The sequence below is a fragment of the Penicillium hispanicum genome, assembly GCF_028827665.1.
Source record: "Penicillium hispanicum strain IBT 35686 chromosome Unknown utg000005l_segment0_segment0, whole genome shotgun sequence".
Classification (NCBI taxonomy): Eukaryota; Fungi; Ascomycota; class Eurotiomycetes; order Eurotiales; family Aspergillaceae; genus Penicillium; species Penicillium hispanicum.
In genome coordinates this window covers 756,379-774,709 of record NW_026623197.1, presented here as the reverse complement: position 1 = coordinate 774,709, position 18,331 = coordinate 756,379, and the positions used below count along the sequence as shown (strand labels likewise).

The 18,331-nt window shown below is 52.8% G+C and overlaps 9 protein-coding genes across 9 annotated transcripts; 4 read left to right on the top strand and 5 right to left on the bottom strand.

Moving 5' to 3' along the window:
- Positions 1–233: 233 nt before the first annotated feature.
- Positions 234–2,283, bottom strand: N7459_005741 (uncharacterized protein; the record flags this gene model as incomplete). Its single annotated transcript, XM_056944925.1, has 7 exons — positions 234–341; positions 413–1,121; positions 1,176–1,366; positions 1,430–1,643; positions 1,700–1,786; positions 1,838–2,198; positions 2,250–2,283. The coding sequence occupies 7 exons, from the start codon at positions 2,281–2,283 to the stop codon at positions 234–236; spliced, it is 1,704 nt and encodes a 567-aa protein (XP_056799260.1).
- A 1,707-nt stretch (positions 2,284–3,990) lies between these two features.
- On the bottom strand, positions 3,991–4,656 carry N7459_005740 (flavin-dependent quinone reductase; the record flags this gene model as incomplete). Its single annotated transcript, XM_056944924.1, has 1 exon — positions 3,991–4,656. The coding sequence occupies one exon, from the start codon at positions 4,654–4,656 to the stop codon at positions 3,991–3,993; it is 666 nt and encodes a 221-aa protein (XP_056799259.1).
- A 751-nt stretch (positions 4,657–5,407) lies between these two features.
- Positions 5,408–6,136, top strand: N7459_005739 (uncharacterized protein; the record flags this gene model as incomplete). Its single annotated transcript, XM_056944923.1, has 1 exon — positions 5,408–6,136. The coding sequence occupies one exon, from the start codon at positions 5,408–5,410 to the stop codon at positions 6,134–6,136; it is 729 nt and encodes a 242-aa protein (XP_056799258.1).
- Positions 6,137–6,578: 442 nt separating this feature from the next.
- N7459_005738 (uncharacterized protein) lies at positions 6,579–7,328 on the bottom strand (the record flags this gene model as incomplete). Its single annotated transcript, XM_056944922.1, has 1 exon — positions 6,579–7,328. The coding sequence occupies one exon, from the start codon at positions 7,326–7,328 to the stop codon at positions 6,579–6,581; it is 750 nt and encodes a 249-aa protein (XP_056799257.1).
- Positions 7,329–8,513: 1,185 nt separating this feature from the next.
- Positions 8,514–8,717, top strand: N7459_005737 (cytochrome P450; the record flags this gene model as incomplete). The annotated part of the gene is made up of 1 exon (XM_056944921.1): positions 8,514–8,717. The coding sequence occupies one exon, from the start codon at positions 8,514–8,516 to the stop codon at positions 8,715–8,717; it is 204 nt and encodes a 67-aa protein (XP_056799256.1).
- Positions 8,718–8,849: 132 nt separating this feature from the next.
- Positions 8,850–9,153, bottom strand: N7459_005736 (uncharacterized protein; the record flags this gene model as incomplete). Its single annotated transcript, XM_056944920.1, has 2 exons — positions 8,850–9,044; positions 9,079–9,153. 2 exons carry the CDS (start codon positions 9,151–9,153, stop codon positions 8,850–8,852), a joined length of 270 nt encoding a protein of 89 aa, XP_056799255.1.
- Positions 9,154–9,374: 221 nt separating this feature from the next.
- Positions 9,375–13,139, top strand: N7459_005735 (uncharacterized protein; the record flags this gene model as incomplete). The annotated part of the gene is made up of 10 exons (XM_056944919.1): positions 9,375–9,577; positions 9,642–9,775; positions 9,831–9,983; positions 10,037–10,237; positions 10,299–10,424; positions 10,932–11,116; positions 11,187–11,294; positions 11,372–11,703; positions 11,762–12,687; positions 12,745–13,139. The coding sequence occupies 10 exons, from the start codon at positions 9,375–9,377 to the stop codon at positions 13,137–13,139; spliced, it is 2,763 nt and encodes a 920-aa protein (XP_056799254.1).
- A 285-nt stretch (positions 13,140–13,424) lies between these two features.
- N7459_005734 (Zn(II)2Cys6 transcription factor) lies at positions 13,425–16,032 on the top strand (the record flags this gene model as incomplete). Its single annotated transcript, XM_056944918.1, has 3 exons — positions 13,425–14,120; positions 14,184–15,881; positions 15,940–16,032. The coding sequence occupies 3 exons, from the start codon at positions 13,425–13,427 to the stop codon at positions 16,030–16,032; spliced, it is 2,487 nt and encodes an 828-aa protein (XP_056799253.1).
- Positions 16,033–16,335: 303 nt separating this feature from the next.
- Positions 16,336–17,941, bottom strand: N7459_005733 (MFS transporter; the record flags this gene model as incomplete). Its single annotated transcript, XM_056944917.1, has 3 exons — positions 16,336–17,220; positions 17,280–17,558; positions 17,636–17,941. The coding sequence occupies 3 exons, from the start codon at positions 17,939–17,941 to the stop codon at positions 16,336–16,338; spliced, it is 1,470 nt and encodes a 489-aa protein (XP_056799252.1).
- Positions 17,942–18,331: the final 390 nt, after the last annotated feature.

Below are 18,331 nucleotides of genomic sequence, written 5' to 3'. Positions count from 1 at the left end.
ACAACGGACATTCCGGTCGAGAGTCGCTACTGCTGAACTGACTTCTGTGGTAAATTTCATCTTCCACTGACGGAATAAAAGCTCAGTGTAATTTAGAATCATAATATTCAGGTATGGATATTCTGTCGTCACCAAAATCGTGAATCAATCATAATACATTAGTCTCTGGCAATGCCTTCGGACAAGTCTGCGTGCCCGGTATTATTCATGTGTGCCCAGTGTGGAAATCATGATCATGTCCAATTGGGATTGTACGTCTTGTATGGCCAGGACTGGTATTTCCCATTGGTGATTTGGACCTGCTTGCTGCAAGCCCAGTTGATGTATTGCTTGAAAATGCACTGCCGGCGCACAAATATTAGCATATCAGATGATAGAGGTAGCAATAGGAATGGGAAAAGAGAAGCCTCACCAAATTGACATTCTGCTCAGCGTTGCAACTCCAGAGGTAAAAATTTGGACTTGGAGTTGGAAGTACACCTAGCTGACACAAAGGAATAGGCATAAAAAGGCCACCTGGTGGCTTATCGGTCTGAGACGTCAGGTATGTCTGCGCAAGAGTGGGCGACCAGGAGGTATTGAAGCCTATCTTGCTCTGTGACCAAGAGATAGCGGTGATCACCTCTGAAGCGTTCAGACCGTAAGAACCGAGGGAATTGACTCCGGGTGGCAAGTCATATGTTGACGTCGGTTTCAGTTTGGCAGAATTCTTCACAAAATAATAGGGCTGCCCGTCCCCCTCATAGATAACCCTCGTCATATCAGAAGCATCCATTGTGAAGTAATCCTGGCCGGTAGGGGCCTGGGCCATTGAGGTATTCACGACAAAGACCTCTTCCTGGAGCCAGTAGTTCGTGATGGCAATCGCCACGATCGCCTTCATCATCGAGGCCTCTAGGTTCAGTTCCCAATTTTCATCAATGTCTTGCGTGAAATACCCTTTTTTGATCCATTGGACGACACCGTCATATCTCTCTGCATAGGGGATAAGATCACCGCCCTGCTTGACGACTCCATTGATGGTCGTATTGCCCCATTTGATATAGGAGTTTTTGATACTGTCAAGGACAGTGTCTAACCACAAGGCCATTTCACCTGATTCTTGCAGTTGGTTCTCGATCCTATATATCATGGGTTAGTATATTATAACCCATTTATCAGACAGAAGAACGAACACTCCAACTGTAGCCGATAGAAGGGAGCCGAGTACACCAGTATCGATACTAAGTCCGCCACTAGTGAGAGTTGCAGCGCTGCCGAGCAAACCCAGTGCCCTTAACTCTGGGAAAAAGAACGTCGTTATGGACATTAATCCACTTAATTCGCTCATAGTTCCTGAACCAAGCGAGTTTCTCCACGTGGACGCCTGCATGAGAAACTATCAGATATGATTTCTTCCGACAATCAGACCAAAGAAGCAAGGACATACCGCGAGCGTAAAATTATCGCTCGTAAAATCGGCCAACAGAGCCGGCTCGAGAAAGCTTAGGTTGCTCTTGGCGTTGTAAACTGACTTGAGCAACCCGTCTATCCAGTTGTGGTAGTAGTTGACTGAGGTCAATATAGCGTAGTATGCAGAGTTGTTGGAACCCGGATCTTCATTGCAGCCCAGCGATGTGGGCTGAAAATCGCACTCATTATCCCTAGAAACCGTTACTTTCCAACCGTCTATGGCTTGCGAGGGATGGGAATCACTTACATCTGACAGTCAAATGACTTGACTCCTTTGACCTTTTTTAGGACATAGTCCGGGAAGCTCATGGTATCACTCTCTATCTCATCAGACCTAGATGTAGGTGAGCATTCAAGAATGTTGTGAATCTTCGGCGTCACTGACACTCTCGTTACAAACGACTCCATGCCGAATTCCCGCCACATTTTTAAATCGGGCATATTTGGCTCACAGAGCGCAGTATAATCTGTTCTCACTGTGGAGGTGGAGGAGGTTGTCTTGGAGGTGGTTTCAGATGTGGCCTTGGATGTGGCCTTGGATGTGGCCTTGGGGGAGGTTCGGGGGATTGACACAGTCGAACGGATTGCAGGTTCGCGGGATCTGGATAATGTTGAACGTTTTATACCGTGTGAAAATCCCGGGGTTCTCGACGCGAACTTGGCTGAACTGGTTCCGAGGGACGGGGTGGGCGTCACCGAGCTCCCAGGGCCAGACTGTGGCCCGGGTAAACTATTCGCTACCAGAGCTGTGATGAATGGTTAGGAAATTCTATCAGATTGCATAAGAGAATACTTACCATAGCCGAGCAGCAGCGGGAGTGTGAAATGCATGACAGTGAATTGATATCCAGTCCGTGTTCGGGCAAGCACACTTTATGTCGACAAGCAGCTCTGATAGAAGAATGCAAAAAGCTCAATAGGCTTTTGATGGCGAGCCAGATTGACCAGGATTCTATTCTTCTTTCTGGAGAAAGCGAGACGCTGATGGCAAGCGACAAGCTTCAGTTATAACTTCTATTGCTGCGGCACCCCGCCTATCTCTGCTGCGAGTCATTCCTAGAGATATCCATACTTACACGCAACGTCACGATAACCCTGCAATCCGAGGAATGATAGCGTGCATGACTCGTAGCGCGACCCCCATGTCGCTCCGGGAATTCACCAGAGCCAGGCCAAGGAGCTTATCCAGCCAACCAGCCCCGAAGCCTGGCATTCGCGAACCCGCCATATATATAAGCACGAACCGCAACCGAGCAGTCTTATCCGCCAGAGAACCGAAAAAGAAAAGAAGGATCTGAAATCAGAACTCATCGCGACTGCGTAAGCGCAGTCCACCTGATTCCATCTCGCGCCATACACCGTCCGATAACCCTGCGATCCGAGGAATGCAAAGATAGCGTGCATGACTCGTAGCGCGACGGGGGCCCATGTCGCTCCGGGAATTCACCAGACAGTTCGCTTATTCTACATTCAACCTACTCTGGTTAGGATATGGGTCAACTGTCCAGGTAACACTACCACTCACAGGCTTGCGCTATCTCAGTGACGACTGTATAGCGGAGAGAAGGATCGCCCCCAGGGCTAGTGTGGGGGGTATGACCAGGGACATATAGAAGGGGCCACATACTTAGTCTCTCAGCCATCGACTATCGAGCGAATTGAGCCAGACGAATGAATCGTAGTGCCCCCAATAGAGTACGTCAGGCTATGCAGACCAACCAGGGCCACGCAAAGTGCGTCTCAGCCGTAAGATCTGCCAAAGTATACCTCTCTCACACGTGCGTGCGATTCTGGGTCCATGATTCAGACTCGTTACCGCCCCATCTCCATAACCCCTGAACTAGATTACTCTGTCGCTGTTGTTCATACTTCACCAGGGCCTTGCGCCCGGTCGGATGCTACCTCGGTGAATCGATACTGAGCACCTTGGTTTTTGCGTCTTTGTTGCAACCATGGGGCTAATGATAATATGTATGACCATGTGTATCTAGACAAGGTCAAACTACTATTGGATAAAACAGACGCTAGCGGCGTCTATGATTATTTCACTGTCACATGGTCTTCCAACGTGATTATTGATGCCTTGGAGACAGCTACGTAAGTAGTGTGTAGATCGCTTCAGTCCGTAGGCTTCTTTTCATCTCCTTTTTCCTTCCCTCCAGTGCGCTCAGCCTCTTTCTTCTCTATGATGGCCCTACATTTCGATCGTCAACCCTCGGTTTCTTCTGATTCTCTCCCGTCGACAAATCCATCTCGGCATTCCATGAATTCTGCAACGCCATCACAAGGTCCGAAATCATACTGAATACAGTTCGGAACGAGGAATCGGATTGACATTATATATTGCTTGGCCTCAATCCTCCTTATCCGAGGATTCTCTCAATCGGAGGTCTGTATACTGGTGGAAAAGTTCCATGTTCCCCTTGGAACCATGCAAAGACTTGGTATAATTTATAGAGAAGGCAATTCTACCTAGTGATTTCGGCACTGATTTCCCTGATAAGATCCAAGATATCAGGCACTTCTATATGCTACAGCTCACTCCTTATCGAGCTCACACACTAGCTCCATCCCCAGATTCCGCATCATCCCCTCCACGCCCGACTCTTTCCACCCAGCCACGTCCCTCGCGTCCAGATCCACCTTCTCCTCCTCCTCCGACAGCAACCCTACAGGCAGACCGGTATACCGAACCGGCAGCCCCGGCGCCGTCCCAACCACTCGCATCCGCAAGCCCGTCAACACGCCCCGCAAGTGATCGGCCGCCTTCCCGCCACCCCGCGAGCCATACGACACCATCCCGGCCGGCTTGCCCTTCCACTCATGGAACAGGTAGTCGAGCGCGTTTTTGAGGCTGGCGGGGATGCTCCAGTTGTACTGCGGCGTGACGAAGATGAAGGCATCGTATTCTCGCACCACGGCCGACCATGCGCGCGTGTGGGGTTTGCTGTAGTGGGGGGTTGGATCGTCGGCGGGCAGGCTGGCGGGGATGACGGACTCGTCGTAGAGCGGGAGCGATTGCTTGGCTAGATCGAGGATCTCGAAGGTGACCTGGCGCCGGTCGGAGTCGGAAGTCGAGGTGGATGTGGTCGTGGGGATGGTTGGGTCGGCACGAAGGACGTCATAGACATACTGGGTGATCGTGGGGTTGAGACGTGGCGAGCGCGTGCTGCTGGTCACGACGGCGACGCGCTTTGGAGACATTGCTATGGATGTTGAGAATGGTAGAAGGGAAACTCAGGGAGTTTCTGCCGTTATATGGTGTTGCGAATGGGGAACACGTTCAACAGGTTTTGATACTGCGACGCCGGGCTGATCCGCGGATCCGCGGACGAACGATGGGTCGACTGACATTGCAGGTCTAAAAGGTCTAGAAACATGGATAGCTGTGTTACGGGATTGTTCGAATCATCTTTTTATTGGCCTAGTGATAACTTAGAGATGGTGGGCCTACTTGGAATACCCGCTGAAGGCTCTTCTCTCTCCGGCAGAAGGTGGCGATTTGACCAAACACCCCTTGACAGTCGTGGGACTCAACATCAATCTTCCTAGATCCAAACACGCTGGGCACGAGCCGCACTGCAAAGCGTCAATCCGCTCACCCTCAACACGAGAGCAAGATTAATCTGAATCATGGCGTTCAATAGCCAGGCACCCGCCCCAATCAGGAGTGGCTTTTGGGGGTAAGCGAGATCGAACCCGGCAAAAAACACCCCAATTCAACGCTAGCCACGCCTTAGCCTGCCCTGAAAGGCGTCAATGCGGTGGAATCTGGGCGCAAAGCAGCAGTCATGCCGAGTGGCAACAGGGCGTACTTAAGTATGCTGACCACCACCGCCGCTGTCCATTCTCCAACGCTCTATTCACTCGCTAAGGCGTTTTTGCCGTTCATTCGTTCAGTCTCTCAACTAAATTACTGTTGCGAGAATCTTCCTACGCGCCTATAACCATCGCAATGCAGTCTAAGATGCTTGTCGCCCTTCTCTTCCTGGCCCCGGCCCTGGCTAGCCCGGTCCAAACCGCTTCAGCCGACGACCTCAGCTATGGCGGGTCGTCCAGCGATGATGATTTGTCCAGCTACTATGATTCGTCTAGCTATCCAGAGTCGGCCAGTGGGCAAGATGAGTCGAACTGGGGCGCTGTCTTCAATGCGGTCGCGTCCGAAGCTGCCGCCATTCCCTCCTCCATCCTCACAGTGTTGGAGACTGCCATCCCAGCCACCTGGTACGAGGCAATCATGGATCCGACATCGCGCTATTCCATCATCAACGAGATCGAGGCTGGCACCCTGCCTGCCTGGTATAATGACCTGCCCAACAGCGTCAAGGCCTACGCCACCTCTCTGGGCGAGGACACTTGGAACTATGTTTCACCCACAGGGGACGTGACGAATTCTGCGTCCACCAGGCAAGAGCTATTCTCTTTGACTGCGACCGCGAGCACTGCTGTCAATACAGGTAGCTCGGTCTGGTTGGCCAGTTCGTCCGGCCTGTCCGCTTCGTCTGGCTCGTCTACTCCCACTGCCTCCCAGACTCCTGCGACCACCTCCAGTGTCGCTTCCAGCTCGCAGTCTTCTACTCCTGCGTCGTCGACCTCGACTGGTGGTGCGCCAGCCGCAACTGGTGGCCTGATGATGAGCATTGCAGGTGCCGCTGGTGTTCTGGGTCTTGCCCTTGCTCTATAGAGGGCTTAATATTCTTATTCTCGAATGATGTAGCCGTAGGTGCTGACATAGGTGCTCTCATGCGGTCACTGTGTTATGGATCTGAATGCCGAGCAACGCTCAATCGATATACTCGAATCTATTTATTAACGATGCGCAATAGTAATCACCGTCATAACATTGTACCACTGCGTGTTTCAGTTTAGTGTCAATTTTTAGACCCTAGAACTGAATATTTCTCGGTCCAAGTGAATCCACAAACGAATTCTTCGAAGATTCCCAAGCACTATGCAATTTGATTCTACAGCATCGTCGCGCAGATCGCAACAGAAGACAAGCCGCGAACATCACCGTTTCAAACTGGACTGCACAGCACAACGCAGACTGTCCACGCTCGGATCCTCCCATCGACTCTTAAACTGCACCCTTCAGACAATCCCAAGCTTAATAGCCCCCCAAACAATCAGCTGCAAGACATGAAACAGTCCGTCTTACCCTGCGTCCCAAGGCGATCCAACGCAGGATCTGGTCTCCGCAGCCAATCGGCCAGAAAGTCCGTACAATGATCCACGTGGTCAATATCACCGATCATCGAGTCGAGCCGGTCGCCTCGCATGTGCACATCATGGCCCCGGCGCAGGAGATACAGGCAGTGCACGAGATGCTCACGCACCGACGTCCAGTAGAACCCATTGATATTGTGGCCGACCTCGTTGTAGTCCTTCATGCGGTGCGTGGCAGCTTCATCGTAGTAGTAGATGAACGGCTTGCCGTCGTTAAAATGGGCGAACTCGTGCGCGTAGTCGTGGGGACAGTCCCGGTGCAGCCAGCATGCAGAGAGCGGGTCGTACGTGCAGCCGCGCTCTTCGGCTTCGGTCGTGGAGTTGCCGCAGGATAGGATCGTCCGGGGTGCGGTGGGGAGGCACTGTCGTTGTCCTCGAAGGCCATCTGCTGAGGGCGCCGAGGGCTTGTTGAGCAGGACGACTTCGTGGTGGGTTGCGGCAGCGGTGAGCACGATCACCGTGACGGCCAGGAGGATGATGATCAGGAGGAGGGCGCTGATCGTGATCGCGCCCAGGTTGCGCTTCAGGAACTGGGGGACGGAGCGGCGACGGGGACGATTGGTGACGGTGGCGTCGCTGTCGGTGCCGGCGTCACCGTCGTTGTCTGCATCGGGAACAGGCTGGTAGCTTCGTGTCGAGGTCTTCTCCATCGCTGCGGGTGCAGATGGGAAATGGTTCTCATGCAGGGGCAGAAAGAGGTGATGGTACATTCTCTCTGCGGAAGGTGCAGGTAGAGACAGGCGCGAAGTAGATTGACGGCCTCGAGGCGGCAGCCTCTATTGAGGTGAATAGAACAAAGCGAGTGGACTATATCAGGGTTGTTTTGGAGTCGCTTGTCCGGATTTGGGGTTCAATAGAGCTCCCAAACACGAGAAAGAATCATATCGGAGAGATGGTCCGTCGCTCTGTCCGAATAAGGTTATCAATAGAGCCTCAGCTAAGCTGGAACTTCAAGTCAAAGAGATGTGGCTTGAGCCTCGCTGTACGATATATTTGAGGCCGAGTGATATTCGGCAATCATAGTTACCAGTTTTAAGAAATGGATCGAAGGGGAGACTGACGAGAATGGCTCTGCTTTCCATGCAAAGGTCTTGATAATTGCCACACAGTGTGGGAAGATGCGATTGTCTATTGAGGTTAATTTCTTTGTAGAGCATCCTTGGGAAATCTTTAGTCTGCGGCGTCAAGTGGTACCTCCAAGTTGACAATTGACCCTCGAATTCAATATTTGGCCACTGGAATATGTTTTATTCACTAGCATCCAGCCACCTTCGCAGCGACAAGAGAACAGCTCCTCCAGGTGACAGGAAAATGCGACTCTATGTTAGCCAATTCAGTCATCGAGCTCAACATCTGTCGCATTTTCAGAACCCTCCGCTCCGATCGCGCTCTAGCAATAGGAGAAAGACCCATGGGCAAAGTACCTAGTCCCCGGCGGCGACGACTTGTCGGCTTCGGCGCAAACAAGAACGATAATAATCTCGGATCTAGGCCGACAAAGAGCAGTTTATCAGTAATCACGGAGAACCTGCGCGTTGCGTTCCCCGATACGAGCAAATCGAGATCAACGCCGCGTATCCCAAGTCAACCACAATCTAAATAAGTTTACGCCTCTCAACTGTATCGGACCAAGCCCGATATAGCGTCGGGCAGACCCGCCTTTTCGGTGGGCAGGTAGTCGGTCCCTGGCGTACCGAGGCAGATGCCATACGGCTGTCAGTAATCGGAATCATCATCTTCCAGCACGTAGAGACATTCCATTCGGGTGAGATAGTAGTTGGTGGTAGACATGCTGATCCAGTTACCCGTCAATTGACGCCATCCAGCGACTCCAAATGAAGATTCCCAGGGCCATCACCGGTGGAGGCGGGAATGTGGAAATTGACAAGAACGCAATCATCCAGCGCTTTGGCGTGGAGCGGTACACGTGTATTGGCCAAGAGCTTGCGATAGTGGAGATGCGCAGGACCCTTGTGCGGTCGTGGAAGTTTGACTGGGAATGTGGTCCTGTAATGGATGCTGTGGTGGATGAGAAGTAGACAGTGACGATAGCGAGCCCATGTTGCATTCATTGTGTACCGTGAGCCCTGCAGGCGCTGAAGCTATGACCAGTGTACTGATCGGCATCGGTCTTCCGAATTCCAGATCATTTCGAGAACGGTCGATATGGTTTATCCTTTCAGGGCGGGGTCCGATCCGTGGTTTGTGGGAAACCCAAATTCGGCGCCATTAGGGATGTTGATGTTGATGTTGACGTTGACGTTGAGAGGTGTAGATGGAGAAGCGAGAGCTGCCTGATTGAGATGGTCACGATCGTTCCGGATACGATAATTCAGTTTCGACGAGGTCCCGGCGTCAGACATGGTCTGCTACGCGACAGGTACCTGGTGTTGACAACACGCGGTAAAATGCGTAGAAGCGTGCCACATGGAACAGGAACAGTGGAGCCGCCCGGATGATCTGATAGCCAGCCATTTGGGCACGTTGTGCCTGACACTGCGTCCTCCACACGTCTCAAGGAAAAGAATCGCTTTCCCCCGATGGCGCACTTTATATATGTGTTGCGCGGTGACTCCAATTCTCGTCAAATGTCATGGTTCCTGCCGGTCGATCTCTGGAGGGATCCGCCCCGATCGTCGACCGATGCGATATTTCATGAGACTCGTTGCTATTAAAGCCTCGCTCGCGACGCGGCAATGAGCCATTTCGTCTCGCCCGATCTCCAGGAGTGGGAAAGCACCTCCTCGCGCCGTCAAAGCACGGTCTCTACCTCCACCGTGTCGTCCGCCTCCACCAGTGTCCTCTTCCAGAGCCCTGCGACCTCCCCGGGCTCACGGAAACAGTCCTGGCAGTTATACGACGACGTCGTGCGTCTGGAATTAACCCCCTCGGTCACGATGTGCGTGCGCCCGCGAGACCATCCTCTTCCCTGAGAAAAGGCAGTGCCGCTGACTCTCGAGCAGTTCGTTTCTGAAAAACGGCCAACTGTTCAAGCTGCGCTATAGCTATATCGACGTCTGTAAAGACTCGATCGGGACGCTCAAATGTCTCGAACTTGGGGGAGGACTTGGGCAGCAGACGCCTTTTGTTCACGCCTGTGAGTAGAAAATCCCCTTCCAACGCTCGGTCAACTCAGCACTGACAAGGAATAGTCCACAACACTCGACTCCCCGTTCCGCATCTCGAGCACCCCAAGGAGTCCGAGGATTACCCGCTCCGCGTCTCCTTTCTCGACCACCAGACCGTCCAGACCGCGCAAGTCGTGTTCATGACACAACTATCATACAAATTTGAAAACTGGGAGGGTACGCAACTGCGCTGACTGGTGTGGTGGATGCCGCTACTAACACTCCATTAGATTGCGTACGGTTCCAGGAACTCCTGCTTGGGTCGAAACTCGTGTTTATGGGCGGCATGGCCGAGGCAAAATCCAAGGGCCGCGGCGAAGAATGCATCAGTCAGAATCTACGGATTCTACGCGGGCAGAACAATAAGCGCATCATGCTCTTCTTTGCCAATTCCCAGCGTAGGGAACTCAAGCGATACGTGTCGATTCCCCGTGAGGATGCTAATTCCCATTCTCTTTGTGACTCGTCCGCTAACCGTGTCCCAAATGTCAGTCAACTGCATCGACAAAGTCAAACCACCGAAAAAGGTGGGCCGACCAGTGCTGGTGGAACTAAACCCCAATTTCGAATTGCTCGCGCAGATGCGAAACCTTCAGATTACGTTCCTAGAGGACGAAGGTCAGTGCCACCGTAGAATAGCGTCCAGGGTCCTCGCTTATGCTTTCTAGATTGCAAGAGCTTCTGCGAGCTGCTCTCAACGGATCTTACGATTGGATGAATAATGTCCAGAGGGGAAGGCAACCGGAGGAGGCTTAGGGCTTGTATAATTTGTGATTGCATAGCGGAGTTTTTTTGGGCGTGGGTACAATCACCGTATGATACCAGGGCAATTCGAATAGAAACGGGCTTTGTTTTCCATTCATGTATTTGGTGCTTCCACGCCCGAATCACACAACCACGCGAGTTTCACTTTCCACTCTCAACGTGGTGGAGCCGCACGTTTCGAGTCCCACGAGTCGTGGAATGTCTCTCCCACACGTGGAGCTCACAATCGCTGCGTGTGGCTAGACGGATCCTCGCAATAGACTTCGGCGGGCTCCACACTGCATTAGCGCCATCGCGGGTCTTTGCGGCCGCAACAACGTGCGCTCCTCATTGGCCTCTACGGCTTCCGGTCAACTCAAGCTGGTCGATTGAGTATTCGGGATGATCGAAATACATCGTGTACCGAGTGGACAACGTATAACGGCCGGGCGCGCCCATCAACATTCCTTCCGCAACCTTCTCGAAGACCTTGCGTCGCCGCCATGGGCAAGTTTCATGCCCGGCTGTACAAGACCGATCGTGCACGGGACTTTGATCATGAACAGGTGGGTAGTCCCCAGGATTCGCAGTTCGGGCATACCATGGATTGCCTGGTGTTGACGCGAGAGACGGCAGGATCGATATGTGCGCATGCGCCAGATCTATGAGACCATTGACCGGCAGGGATATCAATGGATCGTCGTGCTGGTCGCGGGGCTCGGGTTCTTCCTCGATGGCTATACGGTGAGTGCGGTCGCAAGGTGAAGAAAGCAAAGATTCACCTGGACTGGGACGCCAGCAGAATCGCTGACGCAAACTAGCTATTTGCCAGTAATATGGCCCTGCCAATGATCTCCTATGTCTACTGGAAAGATGAGACCTCCTCGATCCGTCTCACATGCATCAACATTGCAACCCTCGCCGGGACTCTGTTCGGCATGGTCTTATTTGGCTTCTTGGCCGACAAGAACGGACGCAAGAAGATGTACGGGGTCGAGCTGGTGCTGCTTATCACTGCCACGTTGGGCGTGGTCATGTCGTCGGATGGCGAGAGCGGCAGTATGAGCGTCTATGCCTGGCTGATCTGGTGGAGGATCTGTGTCGGCATCGGCGTGGGCGCCGACTACCCTCTCAGCGCGGTCATCACATCCGAGTATGTTGCGAGGGCGAGAATATCGGACTGGAAGGATTCGGTTAACCAAAGACTCCAGATTTGCTCCAACCAAGCAACGCGCCCGCATGATGGCGAGTGTCTTCTTCATGCAACCACTGGGGCAGATTGCCGGTAACCTGGTTTCGCTTATTGTGATCGCCGTTGCTCGCGGCAGCGACAGCGACGATCTCATCCGCACCGTCGACAGTGCATGGCGCTGGGTACTCGGTATTGGGGTGGTGCCCGGTGCTATTGCGACTTTGTTCCGTTTCGCCATTCCGGAAAGTCCTCGCTATCTCGTCGAAATCGAAGACGACCCGGTCACCGCCGAGTTTGACGCGACGACGCTCTTCACCGAGCCCATGGGCAGTCCGACCTTCGATGGAAGCTTTGGCAACTTCGGCACCATGACGACTGTCACTGGCAGCTCCATCCAAATGCCCCCGATTTCGTCTCTCGCGAGCAACTCCATGCACGACGACGATGATGACTATGCACGGCTGGCACCTGCGACACTAAACTCTCACTGGCGGCTTGCGAGCACCGATATCGTTCGATACTTCTGGACGGAGGGCAACTGGCGCACCTTGGCCGGAACGTCCATTGCTTGGCTCCTGCTGGACTTTGGCTTTTATGGGATCAACATTTCAAGCCCCCAGTTCCTTGCTAAGACATGGGGCTCTCTGCATATTACATCTCCGAAGCCGTACTGGATGACAGATGATCGACCAGGCGCCAGCGTCTACCAAATGTTCTTTGACACCTCCTTGCATGGCTTGATCATTTTAAACATTGGCAGTCTGGCGGGTGGCCTTCTTCTCATTTCCCTCGCTCATCGGATTGACCGCGTCGCCCTACAGAAGTACATGTTCCTCGTCTTGTCTGCACTATTCATTGCCTTGGGCAGCATGTTTGTTAGTTTGTACACATACCCCCCCGTTGTGGTGATGCTCTACATCATCGGGCAGATTCTATTCAACTTTGGTATGTCCACGCGCCTTCGACTGACTCAGTAAAGAACCCACCAACTGACACCCCCAGGCCCCAACGCAACAACCTACATGATCCCCGCGGAGACCTTTCCCACCCGTTACCGGGCCACCTGCTACGGCCTCAGTGCCGGCGCAGGAAAGCTGGGCTCCATTCTTGTTCAGATCTTCTCAACATACTATCACTTCGGAACGGGCCCCGGAAGTCAGTCCACAAACCACCACGGCATTATTCTCTTCGTCTTTAGCGCATGCATGATCATCGGCGCCGCGGTGACACACTTCTGGATCCCACCGCTGCAGGAGAACCGAGGCAAGAATGGTCTTTTGGGCGGCAAGCCGTATACCCTGGAGACCATGGCCTTGGGTCGCATGGGACGCAAGAGCCGCGATGCAGAAATCCGGAAGAGAGCGTCGAGGCAACGTGCTACGTCGTTTAGCGGATAAATTTCTCTGTGTTGAACTGACTATTTATTTCTACGGCATAATTTGCTTGTCCGGTCTCTTTTGTATATAAGGCTGGCTTGGGTCTGAACGGGATTGTACGATCAGATGCATCACGGTTGCATGAGACTACTATAATAGATACCCCATATTGGAACGTTTCGGATGATCAAATTTTTGAATACCTAATATATTCTAATTCTACGACCTATAATACTGTCGCTTTGCGTCTGGCGCTGTCCACTGTCGACGTCACCCAACCTGGGAAATGCCGGCTTTACCCCGGAAATGCCGGGATTCTCCGCCGACGCGACTCGCAAGGCTACGCTGGCACCGCCAACCTCTCCCGTGCAATCGTACAATTCCCAAGTGCAATTCACCCTCTATGCATTGCGCATAATGACAGGCAGCGACACGTCGCAGCAGAACCCACGCAAGCGCCGCCGACCCGCGCTGTCGTGCGAGCAATGTCGCCGCCGCAAGATCCGCTGCGACCGGGAGATGCCGTGCGGGCCATGCACGAAGGGCCATCCGCCGATGAGCTGCGAGTACGTGAACGAAGGCAAGGCTGCCTTGGATGCCAAACTGGAATCTTCCAGGATTCCGGACAACGCGTCCCCGCCGCATGATTCCGCGGCGCGACTCTTCAATGGCGCGCAGAGCTCCAATGACGGGGCTCGAATCGCGGAGCTGGAACGCACCGTCCAGGCCCTTCAGGGCCGGGTGAAGGATCTAGAGCACGATCTCCAGGTTGAAGGGAGCCATGGGCGGCGACTGCTACCGCATGATGGGACCGCGGCGAGTCGGATAGGAGGTGGAGTCGATGATCGCGTCGCGGATGGCGAGACTCGAAATGCGTCTGGTCAACTAGGTCGACTAGATCGGCCGCAGACTTTGATTCCTTCTTTGGCGCCGCGCTTGAAGAGCTCCGGGGAGAGAGTGAAGCTGTTTGGTACGACACACTGGGCGCTCGTCTTTCAGCAGGTATGCAGCCGTCAAGCAACCAAGCAGAAGGTATGATGTACTGGATTTACTGATTGGATGCAGTTCCGGCTCTTGCGTCAGGTGCGCAGTACAGCTTTATATCCGGAAGGTGGTTTGAATGATATCGGCAAGCTTCTCAAGGAGGTTCGGAATGTGCGCCGGGTGATCAAGAAACAGCAACAACCACGGCTAGAAGATCCTGCCCCGGGCCTTCTGAATGACTTGCCTCCGCGAGAGATCTGCGATGAGTTAGTGCAGCATTATATGCGGACATTGGGACTCATATACCGTATCTTGCATAACCCGTCCTTCTATCAGGATTATGAGCGCTTCTGGGAAAATCCCCCGGCTGTCTCGCCGCGCTTCCTCATGAAGCTTCTCTTGATTCTCGCGATAGGGTCTGTCTTTTATTGCAAGCCCGGGCCAACGAATGAACTAGGTCTTCCAGTCCGACGATGGATATATGCAACACAGTGGTTGCTGTCCGGGCCATTTGAGAAGGACGCGGGAAATTTGGAAGGTCTTCAATTGCACTGCCTACTCCTTCTTTGTCGGCAGGCGTACGCAGTCGATAAGGAGTCTAGCTGGATTTCTGCTGGTAACATGCTGCGGCAAGCTGTGAGCCAGGGTTTGCATCGTGACCCGACACATTTTCCCACGTTGTCAGCTTTCGACTGTGAAATGAGACGCCGGATATGGGCCGCTGTGCTCGAACTCAATGTTCAACTCTCGATCGATGCGGCAATGCCTCCGCTCTTCTGCGCCGAGGACTTTGACACCCGGCCCCCATCTAATCTGGACGATGAGGACTTTGATCCAGCCTCAACGTCTCTTCCAGATTCGCAACCGAAGACCTTTTATACCGCCTCTTCACTTCAGATCCTCCTTTCACAGTCCTTCCCTATTCGGCTAAAGATTGCTCGAACAATCAACGAGTGCACGCACGAGCAGTCATATGAAGCCGCCTTGCAACTCGGCAGTCAACTGTCGACAGCGTGCAAGGAGATGGCTGTCACATTCCTCCATTACTTCGCGCGAACCAGCGGATCTAGGCTCCGGCCAACCCAGTTCCACCATCGACTCATGGATACCCTTCTTCGTCGCTTCTTGCTGAATCTGTATCGCCCCTTCACAATCGAGGCGATCAATGACCCACGCTTCTACCTTGCTCGAAAACTCAGCCTCGACTCCGCGCTCATCATGGCCTCCTACGGCGACAGCTTCGGCATGCCTGAGGCCAGTGACCAAAATCCACTTCAAGACCTCCAGCGCCTGGCTCTATCCGGCGCAGGACTCTTCAAATGCCATCTCTCGCTAGACGTCATGATAGTCATCTCCTTCGAGCTGATCACACAAATAGAAGAAGACGTCGCCGCGCAGCCTGCCGGCTTTTCCCTGTTGTCCCCGGATTTAACGGGCCAGATAGCGCACACTGCTCGCGAGTCAATGATTCGCGCTCTCGAGCGGATCATGGAACAGCTCTACGAGAGCGTAGCCGCCGGCATCCCAAGTATGAAGCGGTATTGTCTGATTGCCGGCGTGCTCGCGCAGATCCGGGCCGTGCCGCGTAGTGAGGCGGAGTTGACCCAAGTCTGTGCAGCATTTATGGATGCTGCGCGGACTTGTCGTGCGCTTCTGCAGGAGTATCTTGCAGAATCGAAGACTTCGGCTGAAGAGGGCGTAATGGCTACTCCTGCGGGTACGTCGACGGGGTGGACACCCGGCAGTGGGATTGGATCGAGTATAGACTCAGAGTTTGCGGTGAGTCTTTGACTGTTTTGTGTGGTGATTGCATGGTAGTACTGACTCGTGTCTCTAGTTCCCGAGCCTTGGGTTTGACGATTTGAGCTTTTGGGATATCCCGGCGTTTATTGATACCTCTGCATTTGATGCGGGCCAGATGCGGATGTGACGCGTCCGGGATGTTCTCCACGAATGTGTCTTGTTCCTAGTGGCCTAGGTATAATATATAATCCTTGGATCACGAGTGTCAATCAATGCCGATATGAGTATGTTCGACGACTCTAGAGCGCCTGTTCCCGAAATATAATCAGAGTTGACATTCTGCTCGCGCTCTCCGTATCGTAGGAAATGCTTTAACAGTGGACTGGGTTGGTTTATTTGCTGTTTTGGGATATGTTTTCAAATTTAAACCGAAATAAGGCACCCTTGGCCATCATGGGTTCTATCCATATATACCATTTAGGACCACATGCTATACATCAATTCTGCGAATCTTGATCCCACCGCCCCATCCTATCCATCCCTTCTCCGCTGGGCCCCGAGCCAGGCAGATGATATAGGAGACCCCCACAAAGATCACACTCACAGTTCCCGTCATGACCCATCCGCTCTCATTATAGACTCGATTGCCAACTGCAGTTCCCATCAACTGACCGCAGAATGCTCCAATCATATATGCAGTATTAACTCGACTGCGCGCTTTCGGGGCCACGCCGTATATGGCAGATCGGTTGGCAATCTGTGTCATTTGCAGACCGAAATCCTGCAAGGCAGCCTGAAGGATGGGCCCCGCCACCGTGAAGGTACCTGTATACGCACCGATGCAGATTCCAGCTAGCAGGATCGTAAGGCTGATGAGAATTGACACGTGGGGCACAACTTTGTCAATGAAGTATCGGGAGTAGAACGGTCCTATCAGCATCGGGGTCAGGCCTGCCAGGGAGAACAAGCCGATCGTCACGGTGGAGTAGTGGTATGGATCGCCGGATAGGAGGAAGGTGAGCGTTGTCCAGAAGCTGGTGAAGGTGGCTGAGAGGAAGAAGCTCATGAGGGTGGCCTGGACGAGGACAGGCGAGGTGAAGAGGTACCGCACAATTGAGATGATTACGGTGAAATATGAAATGTCGGTGTTCACCTGGGGATAGTCTGGCATGAATGCCCATAGCAAGAGGCAAATCAAGTACTGGAGACCGAGGGAAAGCCAGTATATGTTTCGCCAGGAGGAGTACTCGGCGATTATTCCGGATAAAAGACGAGCAAATAACAGCCCGAGGACCAGGCCAGAAGAGACGATGGACAAGGCCGCTGCCCGACGGTGAGCTGGTGTAAGATCGCCCACCAAAGGAAGCATGATTTGCTGCGAGATATAATTAGCATCTGGTCGCGAACGGGTTATTACCAGCCATAGCGGCTTACTGGAGTGACTGTTGTTACTGATGTCAGATAACTCAGACAAAGAAAGACATTGAATGAATTCGTGATGCACATGCCAATCCAGAGACTGGCCGTGATGAATGTCAAAAGAAGGACGAATGGCCTCCTCCGAACCACATCTCCAAGAGGGCAAAGAAAGATGAGTCCTGTCGCGTATCCTGCCTGACTGCAGGTTGGGATCAAGGAGGCTCGCTCATGTGTGACACCGAAGAAATGAGCCAGCGTATCCAGAAGAGGCTGTGCATAATATAAATTGGCAACCTGCAGTAGAAATGAGTTACAGTCTACTCTTCGTTGCGGCCGGGGTTCTTGCCAAGCTCCCAAGGCTCTTTTCATACCGTAAAGGTCCCAGCAAAGGCAAACAACAAGTTCAGCAAGTATCCAAACTGCGGTGGCTTCTGCTCATCCCATCGACACCATGGTGGTGACCATAGCAGGGCGTTGACAGTCGCGTCCCAATGGCTACTCTTTTTGCAGGAATGGTTCGATGTGAAATCGCGATTTGCTGACTCTTCGCCACTTCCTTCAGAGACTTGTAGCCCACCTTCTGGCACATGTGGAGTATCTTCGGCTTTTTCAGGGTCGATCTGGCTCGCGTTCGGAGTGTGGAGGCAGTCAATTGCCCCTGTGGTCTTGTCTCCCATCTGTATAGTAGGGTTAGATAGATAGCCCTGCCAAGCTGGAAGATCCACGAGACGGTCGTGGGGCCTCAAAGGCGCAGTTGGTCAAGAGTTGTCAAATGTAAAATGGTCGTCAATATCGGCTCGGATTGGAAGTGGTGGGATAGCCGGGGGTGGAGAGTTGCAAGTCTGAAGCACGCTCCGGAAACGGAAACGGAAACTTGTCGCCTGCAACGCCGCTAGCAGACAAATATGTAACTTGACAATTGTGCAATCCTAAAAGCTATCCTGATCGTCGAGTTGGCAGGTTTTATTTTGAAAAAAAAAAAAAAAAAAAGGAATAGCAGAGAGCGGGAATCTTCTGAATATTAGGAAAACAAGCTACTGTGGGCCGCTAGTAAACGCCTAGTGCTA